Source organism: Pyxicephalus adspersus, chromosome 9 (assembly GCF_032062135.1).
Source record: "Pyxicephalus adspersus chromosome 9, UCB_Pads_2.0, whole genome shotgun sequence".
NCBI lineage: Eukaryota > Metazoa > Chordata > Amphibia > Anura > Pyxicephalidae > Pyxicephalus > Pyxicephalus adspersus.
The window spans coordinates 52,460,054-52,476,395 of NC_092866.1; the positions used below are offsets into that span (position 1 = coordinate 52,460,054).

General features: G+C 36.1%; 1 protein-coding gene across 1 annotated transcript in view; it reads left to right on the forward strand.

Annotated features, from left to right (window-relative positions):
- The window catches only part of MYBPC3 (myosin binding protein C3), a 74,179-nt gene that overhangs the window by 29,936 nt on the left and 27,901 nt on the right, over positions 1 to 16,342 (forward strand). The window contains exons 10-18 of the mRNA XM_072421546.1: positions 25 to 157; positions 1,099 to 1,101; positions 4,458 to 4,582; positions 5,849 to 5,954; positions 10,518 to 10,684; positions 12,755 to 12,920; positions 13,305 to 13,411; positions 14,382 to 14,411; positions 14,982 to 15,118. Coding sequence (XP_072277647.1) covers positions 25 to 157; positions 1,099 to 1,101; positions 4,458 to 4,582; positions 5,849 to 5,954; positions 10,518 to 10,684; positions 12,755 to 12,920; positions 13,305 to 13,411; positions 14,382 to 14,411; positions 14,982 to 15,118 — 974 coding nt within the window. The remainder of the gene's footprint in view (positions 1 to 24; positions 158 to 1,098; positions 1,102 to 4,457; positions 4,583 to 5,848; positions 5,955 to 10,517; positions 10,685 to 12,754; positions 12,921 to 13,304; positions 13,412 to 14,381; positions 14,412 to 14,981; positions 15,119 to 16,342) is intronic.

Sequence of the window (16,342 nt, forward strand, 5' to 3'; positions counted from 1 at the left end):
AAAGCTATGTTATTGGTCCTCTAGCTTTCTTGAAGAAACTGGATCCAGCCTACCAAGTTGATAAAGGTTCAAGAATGAAACTGGTTGTGGAAGTGGCCAACCCTGATGCTGAGGTGAAATGGCTGAAGAATGGCCAGGAGATCCGTGTTAGTGGAAGGTAAGTGTAGGGTGCCTGAAGGGGATGTGTTTAGGAAATGTAATATTAAAGGTTTTGCGGTATTACTGTGATGGTTTGGAGGGATTTTATAGACATCTGAGCATTGAAATGTCATTAAACCACGAGAATGAGTTTCTTGTCTATAATATTTTGATACAACGCTAGGGATGAGCAAAATTATCAGTCTTATTTTTCCCAAAAAATTGGCATAAACCTCTACATTCTGTCAAAGTTTCCCTATTTTGGTGAAATGCATTGTAATCAACAAGAAAGACATAACTGCAGTAGTTGCAAATTGCAGTTATTTTATTTTTGTATGTTAATGATCAAATACACTAATACTAATAAAAAATACATTTAATTAGCCAAACCTTCCAAAATATACTTTCAAAATAAAGAAATAAATGTTGATTTTTTATCCATACAATTCCTTAGTAGCTCAATGAGCAAAGTTGAATTTCCTGTTTGCAAAATTGCGCTGATGGCAAAATTACAAGTTTGCAGTAATATCAATTTAGCCGAAATCACAGAATCATCTCAGAATATTCCTACATGACACATTCAGCATTATGATTATACCATAACTTAACTCATGTACCAACTCAGAATACTACAAAAAATATCTCATATAAACAGTTCTAACAGATGACATGACTCTGCATCACACCTATCAAATGTCAGTTCCCATATAAATCATAATCTTGTTGTTTTTTACCACCAGTTACATCAGGAAGCCAATCTGTAAATATTCAGTGACACAAGAAAAAATTTGATGATGAAAAAAAATGATTTTGCAATTTGGTTTGTAGTCCATAAGCTAAGGGCTGTGTTGGCTACTGGCCATTGTCAAGATCAATAATAGACGACTTGCCAGTCTCTAGGAAAGTACTTTCTTACTAGTTGGGTCAACAAAATCTCTTTCTTTTGCTACTCTTCATTAGCAAGTGAGATTTGGTGGCATTTGGGGCTATTGAGGGAGCAAAGGTAAGTGAAGGACTCTCTGACACAATGGCAATGTGTCACTAGTAGCAGTCACCTATGTGACATCAGCCTAAAGCTGAACAGTTCTTCTATTGTTCTATTTGTTGAACTTCTATTGTTTGTATGAAGACAATTATATTCAAGACATACACTTTAGTATGTATAGCTGTCACAAATGTGAATAAAGAACATGGTTAGAAATGGTTTTTGCGTTCCTGTGTAAAAATTTTCAGGTGTTTACAAATAATTATAGTTCATATATCATGATGTATATGTTCTGAAGTTTGTCTTTTATATCAAGTTTCTTTTCTCTTTTCTTTTTTCATATATTACATTTTCCTACTATGTCATCATGAACTTTTATAAATCTGGGATATAAACATCAGCAAGTAAGTGTTTTTATATTTTCTTTAATTTTGCATTTGAGTGCAAAATGTGTTTTTAAAATAAAAAAAATTATAGGATTAAACAAATTATCACTGCAATGACTATTACAGTACTGTGTACCCCCCCCCCCCCCCCAAATGGCCAAAACCTTACAAATATGAATATTCGAGAACAGTTTGAATGTTCATACGAATAAATGTTCATATGAGAATGTTTGCAAAATTTATGTTGTGTCTAGTGCTGCTCATATCATTTAAACAGTATTGGATAAAGAATTATCTAAGAATATTATTTCAGAAGAGAAATGCCTAATTTATATATCGGGATATACAGTAATGGGCCTGAAAAATTAAAGTTCTGCAGGACTAGAGAAGATAGACTATCATGGATGAACCTGGGTGACCCAGCAGTCCCGGAATGGATCTGATTCAGGACTGAAAACATTTGTGAACTAATAGTGAATGTTTAAGGAAATCCATTCTAAATTTGCTGGATCACTCAGGTTCTCCTAAAATAGTCTATTTTCACCAGTTTTGGAGACCTTTAAATCAGGTCAAATGGATAACACCACAACTAACCTGCACTGCAATACAGTGCATTGTGGTTCACTCTCCAAAATAATGCAGCCTGATTTTCGGACCACTGCAATGTGTTTTCCAACCTATTCAAATAACACAGTACCCAGCAATGATTAACATGAACATAGGTTCAAACATGTTAATGAGCCCTAAGAACATTTGTCCCAGAGAATTTACTTCTAATAAACTTCACTAGGATTTGACTCACACATCAGGTTTAGTAAACTTCAAAGTCCTTTTGCTAAAACCTTTCTTGAACCAACTCCAGGCACATATACCCATCTCTCTCCATAGGGAGCTGCCGGCAAAGGCTGAAGCTGACAGCTAGATGTAATCAGCTAATAAGTCAACACAGATGTTTTCAGTAATTAAAGGATAGGGAACACTTTAAAGGAAACCCATTTAAATTCACTATCATACATCTCTGACAGCTACACTCATAAGTCTTGACATTTCACAGACAGAAACTACTCATCATCTTATCATCAGGCCTTAATGGGTTTGATACAATGACCCCCTTGAACTTTAAAGGACTTTCTCCTCTGAGTGAATCTACTTAGACTATTTTATTTTAGGATCAAATGTTCTTAGGCTACAAACATATTTTAAGAACTTTTGATTAGAAGGTAAAATTCTCTAACATTTGATCTTATGAAAAAAGTCCTAAGAACATTAACTTTGTTCAATAATACATAAATGAATATTTATTTTAAATACATGTTTAAGTACCTACATTTGGCCTGGAATCATCCCCATTTAACTGTCTATAAAAAAAAGTTATCAGTCAAGGAAGGAAGGTGCGAAATAAAGGGCCAATCAATTGCGTTAAATGTATACTGTTTCTCCTTCACTGTCCAGTCATACTCCAGCGATAAAGAGGAGCAAATTGTATATAGTGCAGCTGTAGCGTTTCTTTCCTGACAAAAAGCAGGCAAAGATATGGTATGTGAAATATTTGTATCAATCGCAGAACTGAACATGTACAAATCCCTTGGCAGGACTATCTATCTACATGATACCTGTTAGCACAGACAGGGAAGTTACATAAATGAAGTAAATAATAAAAAAGGAAGGAAAGGTTCATTGAGCAAATAATAAAAAATACAGAAAGTTTGAAAACATGAACTGGTATGGGTTCTCATTAAGTAAAATATTTTGTAATTGCCGAGGCAGGTGCACAAAGCTTGGATCTATACAAGGAGACATATACTGTGCGGTATACACATCCTGGGAATGTTGACTTTCCTTCTGCAAATGCTAATTTACTGTCTGTAATGCTGATTCACCTAATTTAGATGTGAGCCACTGACCTGGATCAAGTATACAGATCCTTTTCTGACTTTACTCCTTGTGTACTTCATATTTGTCTTGTGCTAGTTACTCAGAGAGTATCGAAAGCAGGAACAGCCAAGCATCTAGCATTTGTATAAGGTAGTCAGTAATGGTAGCTTACATATTTCCCAGACTGCAAGTATCCTTTAACCTGTAAGGATGTGTAAAAATTCTGAACATGCTCAGAGAAGGTCTGGCTGATAGGAAAGTTGTCCCCAAGAAATGGATACCAACATCTATATAGCTAAATATATATTAGGTTCAATGTATTTTGCTTTGCATTGCTTCCAAAAAATTCAAAAAAGAAATAGTTCATCATCTAGAGATACTAGGACACCTTTTCTGGTTTATAGCAGATACACAAGTTAAAGTTGAATTAATGAATTCAGGTGTTCAGGAAAAGGTCCTGCTATTGGTACAACATAAAAACACATTTTGGACAATCGCACACTTTTATCATAGGCATGGTGGTGACCCTTTATACAAAGTTATTTTCATAAAGATTTAATTTTACCAATCTGGTGTAGAGTATAGTGACCTGCACCAGAGGCCTGATCTTAACCCTACAGAACAGTTTTGGATAAATCATTAAAAAAAAAATTTCTGGCTTGTTGTGCATTAACAGACAGTGTATAGAAACCATGGGTTCTGTTAAGTAGGACTACAGCTACCATATACTGTGGAATATTTTGGAACGATTAGACAAATACTTTAAAAATCAAAGGATGTTTGTGCTGTGATCAATATTCAAAGAATTGCTATAATGTTGAAATAACACTGAAAGAAAATTGTGTCAAGCATTAGGGGTAACAAGAGCATGATGTTTAGAGGGTCCTAATACAAAGTGGGGAGTAATATATATATATATATATATATATATATATATATATATATGTGCTAAAGTAAGTAGAGGGGCACACATTACTACATTACTATAACATTTTTAGTTCAAACATAGATTATGTTTTTAGCATTCTTCCAGGAATACATAACGCTTATGTCTATTTCTCTACATTGTCAAGGTACATTTTTGAGAATATTGGCAATAAGAGGATCCTGACAATTAACAACTGTTCCCTGGCAGACGACGCTGCTTATCAGTGTGTGATTGGAGATGAGAAGTGCTTCACTGAACTGTTCGTCAAAGGTATGACTGCAGGAAGTATTTGAAATTTTATTCTCCAATGGCCAGATCATCAAACATAAGCTGAGTCACAGATTGTCTTCTCATTCTCATGCAATGTTGGACTAAACCATATTTCTTCAGGAGTACTGACTGTTGTAAGGATTGTGAGTCAGAGCCACAGGAGTTCTGCCTGTAGGGTAGAGTAGTGGACCAAACCATTTTTCTACAGGAGCCCATACTATAGTGAACATTGTGGGTCCAGAGTATTTGTACCCAAGAGTCTTCGTTGAACCAAACCATTTCTCCATGGTTTCTTGGCTGCAGTGAAAGATTTATAACCAAACTATTTCTTCCTGAGAGTCCTGGCTCAGGCAAATGGCTTAAATCATATTGTTCTTGTAATTCTTGCCTAGCTCTTGGTTACATAAAGTAAAGAAAAGAACAATGAGTAATGAACAATATTCATTGTAGCTTCAATTAATATTGTGTTCCATTACCTGGCCTAGACAAATATACACCTATGTTTGTACCCATGTTCTTTTGTATCTGTTTTTTTGGTAATTCTTTAACTAGGTCACCCTAAACTACAACTTCATCAGAGTACATTAATGTTTTTTTCATCTGCTAGCTCTGCTGAAACACATATAACCATCTAAATAAATTTAGCTTGTCAGTTTAGAATTTAACTTGATAGGGTGATGATGTGCTGCTAAAGATATTTGAATCTATGTGGATATTGCTGTCCTTTTATAATTTACGGGGACAGTTTCAGATATGGAGTGAATGTCCCTGACAAGGTATCAGCTTTTCAAGACATGGGAACCTCATAGCTTGTTACATAAGACAGTATATGTTTATTATTGAACTATTAGAAGAAGAATAAATTCCCAATGTAGCTGAGCTAGAAGGATGAAATGCAATGTAAGCGAAAAGAGAATATCCAAACAAGGTAATTTTCTTAGTGATTGTAACCCCAATTAGTAAAACAAATAGCAACATATTGATTTTTTAAATCTAGTGGTGTACAGTTTTATATATTGATATTGGTAAATGGGTATCAAGGGACTAACACTGGGTGCTTAATACCCTATTAACCAAGATAGCATTTGATGGGCATGCAGTAGCTTCCCTTTTACCCTTTAAGCTAAGTAATAAACTAGTGTAGTTTCCTTACAAAACAAAAATGTTTTGGCTGAAGTTGGCTTTTCAATAAAATAGACAAAATTAGGCTATTTCAAAAATACTCTAACAAAAAAACATATTGTAACCTGTCATTTCTACTTTCAGAGCCACCTGTTCAGATTCTGCAACCACTGGAAGATCAAGTGGTGATGGTGGGGGAGAGAGTAGAATTTGTGTGCGAGGTATCAGAGGACGGAGCACAGGTGAAATGGTGAGTCGATCAATATCCAAAGCACAAGCAGTTTCAAGCAGTCCAGGCAACTTTAAAAGTCACATACAAGTATAGTTTTCTATTAATTCATTCTTTATTATGGGTATTTTTTTTCGTTCAACTAGTACTCATATTTGACATTTTAATAAGGTTCTTGTACAGTAAAACTTAGAAGAACAAGACAGTATGTTGAATACAAATATGATGACGAGGAGAGAGCAAAGGACAACAGCTAACATTAAGATCTTTGTGTAACTGGGTGCCATTTATTCCAATAAGGATGGACTGTAGATTGTTTTTCTACTTGCTAGCAGCCCGGGATAGGTAGGGTTTATCTTAGAAATTGATGATGAGCCACCATTGCTGACCTTTTGAAAAGGGGACCTTGTGTTAATAAGCTTTTGTTCTCTTTAATACAAGTCTATGTGAATGAAAATCTCACTTGAAGCAGGTCAGATGCAGATCAGTTGCACGTAAAATGCACTTGTCAATATATTGTGAATGATTTTAGAAGTTTATCAAATGGACACTGTCAACACAAGCCCAAAGGTTGTCAACAAAGTCCCTTATGTTGACCCAGTGGCTTTAATAATTGTAGTCACTATCACAGAAAAGGAAGTTAGTCAGAAGTCCTGATAGGTATACCTTCCCCAGGTCAGTTATTCAAGCTATTGATGGTCAACAGTGTAGCAGCCTCCATGTTTCTCTCATGACCATTTTTAATTATTCTCTTTAGTTTATAATCTGTTGCATTAGTTGTTTCTGCGCAGCCCTTCATTCCCTAAAAGGTGCAGCACATAAAACGGTTACTGATAATGCACATTCAATGTCAACAGCCCAATTCAACGTCAAGAAGTCCCAATCTCTATCTCTGACCTCTCCCTGGTCTCCTCTCCCAGAGAGCAGTGACACATAACCATTAAAGGAAGGTTAGGGGGGTCTGATGTTTAGACAGTGATTGACAGCTACATTTTACTTTCTTTATGTTGGTGGCAAGATACTGGCCCCCAATGGATCTATGGAGACAGAATTGAACAGTTTACATTCACTGATAATAAATGGGCAGTTTGTTTATAAGCTGCATAGTTCACATTTAGCGCAGCTTATGTAAACATTGGCATGAGAAAAAGGATGCTTTAATTAAGCTTATCATCTTGGCAATCGGGCTTTCTGTAGCTTCCAACCATCATGTCCTCTTGACAATTTGACACTTCGCAACTGGAGCCTACACTCACCGATCGTGTTTACACCCTATGTCTTAATTATGACTCTGGAAATCATTGCCCTTATTTTTTAGGCTGAGGAGCAGCACTCACATTCCAAAGATAGAGGCTTTCTCGTCTCTGAGGAAGTGTTGGAATTTTAACAAACCCTCTTACAGCTTTGTAATTACAGCAGAGGATAGGTTTCAGCATTAAAATAGCATCTCTCTGGAGAGGCCTAACTGCTCCCAAACTAAACTTGTAAAGCTAAGGATACCATCTCAGCTATGTCATCTGACAGCTGCCAAAGTGTATCTCCAGACATCATAGGCTTAGAGTGATAGGTGCTGCTGTGTCAGCAAAATTCCCTGTGAAGGGCACCTTGAATGGACCCCTAGAACCTTCTTCAGCCAGACGCTCATCCACTGTCACTTGGTTTGACAACAAACTTGTCATCCTTTCCTTGTCAGGACATTCAAATAGGAACATTCTGTGCTCCCTTATGATATACTGTGTCAGCTAAATTTAAAGCCAAACTCCAGCCAAAATGTTTATTACAGTGGGTATGGCTTAGAGCATCAGTAAGCATTTTGTTCTATTGCTATATGTGTTCCAATTGTGGCAATTCTGAGCTGTAGTGATAAAACCTCTGCCAATACTTAATTCTATCAACCAACATGCTCTAAGAACCTTTATGTATCATGTTATGAAATAAGACATTTCAGGACCAGTAGTGAAGGGGTTTTTGTTGTAGCTCCAAACATCCCAGATCTAAATTTAACAAATAAAACAAAAGATGGTGCCACTGCAAGTGCATTCATTGGAGGTGATATATTACAAACACACCAATATGCTTACTAAGAGCATTTATTGGTTACATAAAGAACTGGGACATTTCAGGGCCACAGCAGGCGGTAGTGACTTTCTGATGATGGGGTCTTTCCCCAAAACAACCCAGTTCTGAATATAACAAATAAAGGATTTAATCAAGCATGTTGGTGTGTTGCTGATGTGCCGTCTCCATTGACCCTACTGGGCAATCCTTGATTCACTTTCTATCAATGGAAATCTGTACAATGGGGGGACAAACAAAAAGTTTTAAACTATTCCCTACACTCTCCAACACAAAATTATAATCTGGGTAAAATAAGCCTTTATGTACTTTACTAAGCATTTCATTGAATGTGCATCTATAATAAAATAGTTTTATTGAGCCTAAAACAGACAAAAACTTTCAATGACCAGAGTTCAAAGGGATTCCCATTTACTCTACTCCGCATAGTCTTTTTATTGGACACTGAACACCATTAGCCATTCTGCAAAAGCAAGGCAAGCAGGTCAATGTATTTAGGGGGTTATTGTATGTTTAACTTGGTATTTATGTCAACATTTTAAATATTTTTGATCTACGTTAGGATTATAAACCTAAAGCTGTCCAGATAGATAAGGAGCACTTGTTGCTAAACCTTACACTTTACTTCATTGAAGGTTGACAAGAAATCACATGACCCGTTCCATTCTTAGAATCTGAATAGCCTGATTATTCACAAGCTAAACTATGCATTTTGTGATCCCTATTAATGTTAATAAATGAATTGGGCAACCAATGTTCTTGTATTGCATAGGGCCCCATCCTCTCTGTATATGAACCTGATTTATGAAATCTCGCCAAGGCTGGAAAGGATACATTTTCATCAGTAAAGCTGGGTGATACAGCAAACCTAATAGATTTCTTCAAAGTCATTTGCTTTTTGCTAGCAAATGTTTTGAATCCTGGACCAGACCCATTCAGGTTTCCTGGATCACCCAGCTTCACTGATGAAAGTGTATCCTCTCTAGCCTTGGAGAGTTTTAATAAATCAGGCCCTATATTCTAGCTGCTGCAGATTGACAGAGTGTACCTATGTATAAAGGGTAGCAGAAAGCTGTAGTTAGCTATGCAATACTTACATTACAATTATATTTGAAGGATTCTCTAAAGATATGTTCATGAGGTTGCCTTTATAAATATTTTCCTGACCATAATACATCAGCCATGAAAAAATGAATGATTCATTTTTCCTGTTGGAAAGATTTGCTTAGTATTCAGAACTAGAATGAGAACATGTATATTCCATCTCTGCATTTGAGATAAAGCTGAAATATATGAATAAAATGATCTTCTATTTTAATACATACTGGTGTCAGAACGCCACCTGCAGGACACAATCATATTAGTGCATGAGCACAGGAACTACAAATGTAAATTAATAACTTTCTAACCAGAGGGCAGAAACCAATTGCATGAAAAAAAGGTACTGCATTGTTTTTTGTATTAGCTACTGACATTTCATGGCATCTTACCTAGGGATTCAATTAATTCTGCATTTCTATATTCTATCAATTGGGGAAGACAAGTGAGGGGAAGAAAAGAGAGGCTTTTAAAGGCACTACATTTAAACTGATAAAATTATTCACTTTATTTCATAATTTTCTACATATATTGATACCTAGTATCAGATCAATTTGTATAAAATCACATTGTGTTCAATATTCTAAAACAACCAAATACAGTCAACTCAAAAATTATTTTCTTATACACACAGTTTCATTAGGAATTTTCCCAGGTCACACAACAAGTCTCATTCCCAATGCGTTTCGCCTAAATTGGCTGATATCAGGTGATATCAGAGCTTATTAGACACAAACTAAAGTGTTCAGAAAAGAAAAAGAGCATGGTATTAATAGTTTGTTATGTACCTGAATAATCCATTCATTTATCAGTCAAACCATATATATATGATAAAGAATGTATTAACATCCCTCAAAATGTGTGTAATCAAATATATAGATTGCAATCAAACATATTCTTCTTAAGAAGATGGGTTCCAAATATATAGCAAATATTCTTAAATGAGTTTAGTAAAATATCATAAGGGAAATAAAATAAAATCTTTTACTTACACTGTGTGTGCGTGTGTAAATTTATATAATCCGGCTGCGTATTCTTCCTCTTTCTTTAGAACCAAAGTTCTATATTCTATATTTGACTTTGTGATATTGAAAAATGTGCAAGTCAGTAAATGGTATTAGTGTTTTGTAGAGTTTTAGGCAAATGACACCAAAGAGACATGCTCATTTAGAAAAATACAACGCCAAGCATGAGTTAACATATTTGATAGGTACACAGATACATGGATGAACAAATAAACATTGTGCTCAGGTGCTAAAATTAGCCTGTTGAGGATCACCTAAAACTGAAACATGGATTTTGGATAAAGGGGGTCAATAATATAATATTATTCACAAATTATATTTTATTTAGCAGGTTATGAATAAATGTGTTGCTTGTTATAAATAAATCTTGACATGTTTCCTATAGGGAGAAGGATGGGGTGGAGCTGACCAGGGAAGAAACCTTTAAGTATCGCTTTAAAAAAGATGGAAAGAAGCATTACCTTTATATTAATGAGACTACACTGGAGGACAGCGGCAACTACACCGTCAAGACCAATGGAGGAGACTCCGTGGCTGAACTGATGGTGCAAGGTCAGTGGCTTAGCCGATGGTGTAAGTTGAGTGTCAGTGGCTGAGCTCATGGTGTAACCCTAGTAAGTGTCTGTGGCTGGGCTGATGGTGCAAGGTGGGCATTAGTGACTAGGCTGATGGTGCAAGATAAGTGTCACTGGTGGAGCTGAAAGTCCATAGTAGGTGTCCTTGGCTGAGTTTATGGTGCAAGAGAAGTGTCAGTCGCTAAACTGATGGTGCAAGTTGAGTGTCAGTGGTTGAGCTGGTGGTAAAAGGTCCGTATTATTGGGTAAGTAGGTGGTACAGAATCAGTGTAATTAGCTGATCTCATGGTTCAAAGTAACTTCAGTGTTTGAAAGTCCAGCTAAGGCTACGTACACACGGGCAATAATTGTCGTTGGAAAGGATTTTTCACGATACCTTCACGACACCCTGCTGCGCTCTCCCCCCTTTATTTTTATTATGATCGTTCATCGTCCATAGAACCGCCAGGATGGTCCTTCGCACGACGAGCACTGTACACAAGCCAGATTCCCATCCGATATCAGCCCTGAGTCGATTACCTGACCAGAACCATTGCAAGTGTGTATGTAGCCTAAGTGTCAGGATTAGTAATGATAATTGAATATATTGAAGATCACTTATTGAGGAACAAGGCAGCCTGGGCCAATGGCAGGAAAGTCTGCACAAGACAAGTTTATAGGTAGCTAGCATTCATTGTAATTAAAGCAACTAACTTGCACTAAACCAAAACCACTGTTATGGGATTTCTAAGTTTAATGTGAACCTGTGATCAGGCTGTTGACATTCAAAGTTGGCCAAGTGAAAAGGCCCTATGTAAGGCTGTGAACCACACAAAAATCTAGCAAATTATGTACCCAGTATGGCATCGTAGGATCATGGCAAGACAGTCATATGCTCCTCCATACTTAAAAGTACCAGGAATCTCACTGTGGGGTGAATAGCAGGCTGGTGCTTTGCTGTGATGGTAACTATCGGCAAAAGCAGGAAGGTAAGACACTAAGTAAACCTATTTATTTACTCTTAAAAGTAGCTGTTTAATTTATCCTCAATATTGTCATAATGTGCAAACCCTCAGAGTCCTATTTATGTAATTCATGCTGATCACCAAAAAGTACCAACAATATACAGAAATTACAGCACAGTTGTGATCTCCCAATTTATAGAAGATGTGACTAGCTGACATAATTGTCACATTGTCAAAAAGATGTCCAGTTCATGAATGAACCAGTGATCTTATTATTTATTGTCATTTTTGCTGGCACAAGAAATAGTTAGGATTTAATGGGGAATGTCATAGGCCACAAAGGAGATTAGCACTGTTTGTTCAAACACCCTGATCATCACTTTTCAAATGTAGCCAACACAATTGCAATAGAATTAAATGGACCCTGTAGTCTATTTCAATTTGCAGTCATTAAAGGGAATGGAGTGTCTGATGTCACCATGTTTGTGTAAATACAGTACAGTGACTAGCAATGATCATCATTGTTTAGAATCTGATCCCCCCTTTATAAATGTGGAATTATAAAAGAGGCATCATTTTCTTTAAAGGTGGTGAACAATGAAATGTCAATCTGCTATCTGTTGTAAAAGGCTTTTTTATTATAGTTTCCCCCTAAAACCATAAGGATTTATTGGACTTTAAATCACTCCAATAATAATAAAAATATACTGTTCTATTTATATCAATAAAAAAAAAACAATTACAAAAAACTGCTGTGTAGCACAGTCAGAATAAATTATTCGGCAACAATCTCATGTGATGTTTATTCTGCAGCTCCCAAAGCTTCTGGATATATCAACATAATCTCTTATAATCACAATGATATATATATATTCTTTAATATCTCCCAGAAGCTTTCAAAACTCAATCTGTTACCCCACGGTCAGCACAGTAGCATAATACTTCACATTGTAGGGCTTTGGACATACACAGTGTAAACTGTGTAAGAGATCAGGTGAATAAAACTATATGGTGAATGTTCTTGTATGACATGGTGACTTACACTACAGAACATAAGCTCTTGATGTCACCATCCTATGTAACCTTCATTATCTCCTTTCCAGAAAAGAAACTGGAGGTCCTGCAGGGTGTGGCCGACCTTACTGTCAAGGCCAAGGAACAGGCCGTCTTTAAGTGTGAGGTATCCGACGAAACTGTCACTGGAATATGGGTGAAGAACGGAAAGGAAGTGATTCCCAATGACAGGATCAAAATCAGCCATATTGGAAGGTTCGATCCAAACTCGCAACCTAACATTAGTCCACCCAAACATCTTATAAAAAAACTATTCTTAACTTTTGTAAATATTCTTGATAGAGACATAATTGGCCATATCAGAGAAACATGTTTATGATTTTTTCGATACGTTATTTTTTTACCCCTATATACTATGCATTTATTTATATCATAAGAATCTACAAATATACTGGAACACATTTAATTGGTTATCAAAATATAACTGTATGTGTTTAATACTTGTTAAAGTACTATACCAATGATGGCACACGGCCTCCGTGATGACAGGTTTGCTGTAAACATCATCAGAAGCATCATTTTGTTTATTTAAAGTGTTTTAGTAGGCTGATTATCTATCAATGTTTCCTCTGGCTGTAGGGTGCACAAACTGACCATTGATGATGTGGTAGCCTCAGACGAAGGAGATTATTCCTTCATTCCCAATGGATTTGCCTTCAATCTTTCTGCTAAACTGCACTTTATGGGTAAGCTCAGTTACTACAGTTTTTCAACGGTAGAATAAAGATCTATAGGAAAGCCCAGACCATAGCTGACCATATATGATGTAAAAAACCACAAATGATTTTCTTCTTAAAGTGTAAATTTGGCAGAGCTAGGATAAGGGATATATCTCCTTTCTTCCTGACTAGTATCTGCACAGCAAGTAAAGGAGCATCCTAACATTGGATGCAAAGAGCGATATTCTGTTTACTTCTAGTCTCAGAATATTAAGGTGAATCTCATCAATGGAAACACACTGCAATGAAAACCTGATAGTGACTCTAAACCTGTCCTCTCTTTGAAACAACTGCTATGGGATCTGATTGCTGTTTATGTCCTCATTAGAAAGGTCCAGGTCATAGTGACCACACAGTAAATAGGAAGAGTTTCAATAGAGACAGAGCCAGCAAAAAAATATCTACCCCAATAGAGTTCATGCCCACTTCAAGTCCTGCTATCCCCACAGGAAGTGCGGAATTCTGTCTATCCACCTAGAACACTAGTAAACATGGAGAGATTTAATTGAGAATATGGATATCCTAAACCTATACATTTCAGGGGTCCCTCTGCTTCTTCATCATTGCTATAATAATAAATGAAGATTTGTACATATACACTTTAACAACCTTTCTTTAGTTTTCTGGGTTAAGTGACATCATTCAAGTTGGAAGATCTAGAACAACTTGTAGTACTTCAGAGGACAGCTTTAGACAGCCCTTGGTGGACATAAAAAGTTTGAAAGTTGAAATGCCTTCTAGGATGATCCCATAAAAGTAATAAATGAGTGGCAAACTTGGAACTTTATAGTTGGATGCTTGCAATGGAATTACATCCATGGCTTAGATGCTCCCAGGAGGAACCGGAATTTGCATCCTTAATGTTTAAGTCAATGAATTAATTTAAGAGTGTTTTAATTACACAAATCTCATCATATCCTTTTTCTTTCTCCACCAGAGGTGAAGATTGACTTTGTCCCCAGACAAGGTAAGAGAAATACACGTACTGACTTGTATGTAAGACATTTATAATGTAGAGCAAATACTTACTGCTGCATTTTTTATTCATAAATAATTATGGTGAGGTGCCTCCAATGTCCCTGGGGCAGTTCTCTACAAAATCTGCAGGGAATATTCTGTGATAGGAGGAGAGCCCACTTACATAACCTACATGTGAACGGGTTTTTTGAACAAGAGAGTTCTGCAGGCTATACACTTAAAAATACTGATTTTATTTATATAACAAAAATATACCTAAACATAGCACACAATTTCATAAAAACAATAAAACTTTCAGTTGTTCACAATTTCATAAAGAGCAATGAGAACAATTAGAAAGATTGAACAGATCTAGATAGGATTATTAAATGTCATATAAGCGAATATTCAACATACACAAAAAATAAATTAAATATAATACATAAAATACATTTTTTTTAATGTAAAGCCCCACAAAAGTCCTAAATTTGGTCTGTAGCAGCTGTTTAATTTATCACTGATGACCTTATTATAATGTCACTTGCCTGATTATGCCTTTAAATATATTTTTCTCCTACAGAGCCACCAAAAATTAAACTGGATTGTATGTCTGGAAACGCTGACACCATTGTTGTGGTTGCTGGCAATAAACTGCGCCTTGACGTTCCCATTTCTGGAGATCCAGCACCAACTGTAATCTGGACTAAAGGAGATAAGGTAAGAATGGGTTAAGCTTTCCTACTTACTTAGAGTGGAATAATCATGGCAATTTATTTTAAAATTGCCGGAAAATGTTTTCAAGTCAGCCAGTTGGAAACTAGCATGAGTGTAACCATTTTGTTACTAATTTCCAAGTTTCCACGACATTAGCAGGGCTTTGTATACTGCAAAGGGAATACAAACTATTGTAACAAGGATGGGCAATAATATTCCCTTTTACCTTTAGCTGTCAACTATTAGTCTTTTATAGTACACTATCATAGTAATTTCAGGACAATGAAAGGTATTTTCTAATTAGTTGATATAAGGCGCTGCATTTCAGATCTTGCGTTGTTTAAGTGAAACTATAAAACAGCGGTCACCAACCTTACAGACCTCACGGACCACTAAATTCATAATTTCAAATCCCGCGTTACTATTATCATTAGTTGCATAATCTTTGGTATTACTAAAGAAATGCCAAATATTCATTTGCTTTTTCTCACTCAATATGGGTTTATTTTGTTCCAATCTATGACCTATGTCTATAAGAGATGATAGCTATCAAATTCAAACTATTTGATGCCATTAAATATAACAGTTAAAGAAAATACACATTTAAGTTTGTACTTACCTAAAAGAGCATCTGTGAAATACACAAAGAAAAACAATCGGATGAGAATCAGTATTCGCGGAGCTCGGTGACTGTTGTAATGGTGGAAACAATACTGAAGCATACGGCTCGGCAACGGTTGCCTCATACAACTTAAGACATTGACGTCATGCTTCGCCTCTCTTGTTTTTCTGTCTCTAGTACAGTGTGTGAATTTAGTGCAATATAAGGGCGAAAATTGTCACTCAGAATATAAGAATTTATTACAATATAATTTTTTTATTTTATTTATAATATGCAAACAATGTCCAAGTTTTTCTGTGGACCACCAAAATTTTCTTCGTGGAGTGGACTACTGGTTGGTGACCACTGCTATAAAAAAATTACAAGTGGTAAGTTATTTATTGAAGGCTATTTCCATTCTGCAATAAAGCAAACATACTTGTCTGTTCACTATCCTCTTCATAATGTACATTGAGCTGCGCATGCACAACAGCATAATTCCGTCAAAGCTGGCTGCCAGGTATAAATGAACTACCATGCACATGCATGGGAATTACATCCTTCTAGCCTGGCAAATAAAGATAGCTGAAGATCCTGAACCAGGAAAAGGACTACCAGCAATGGAG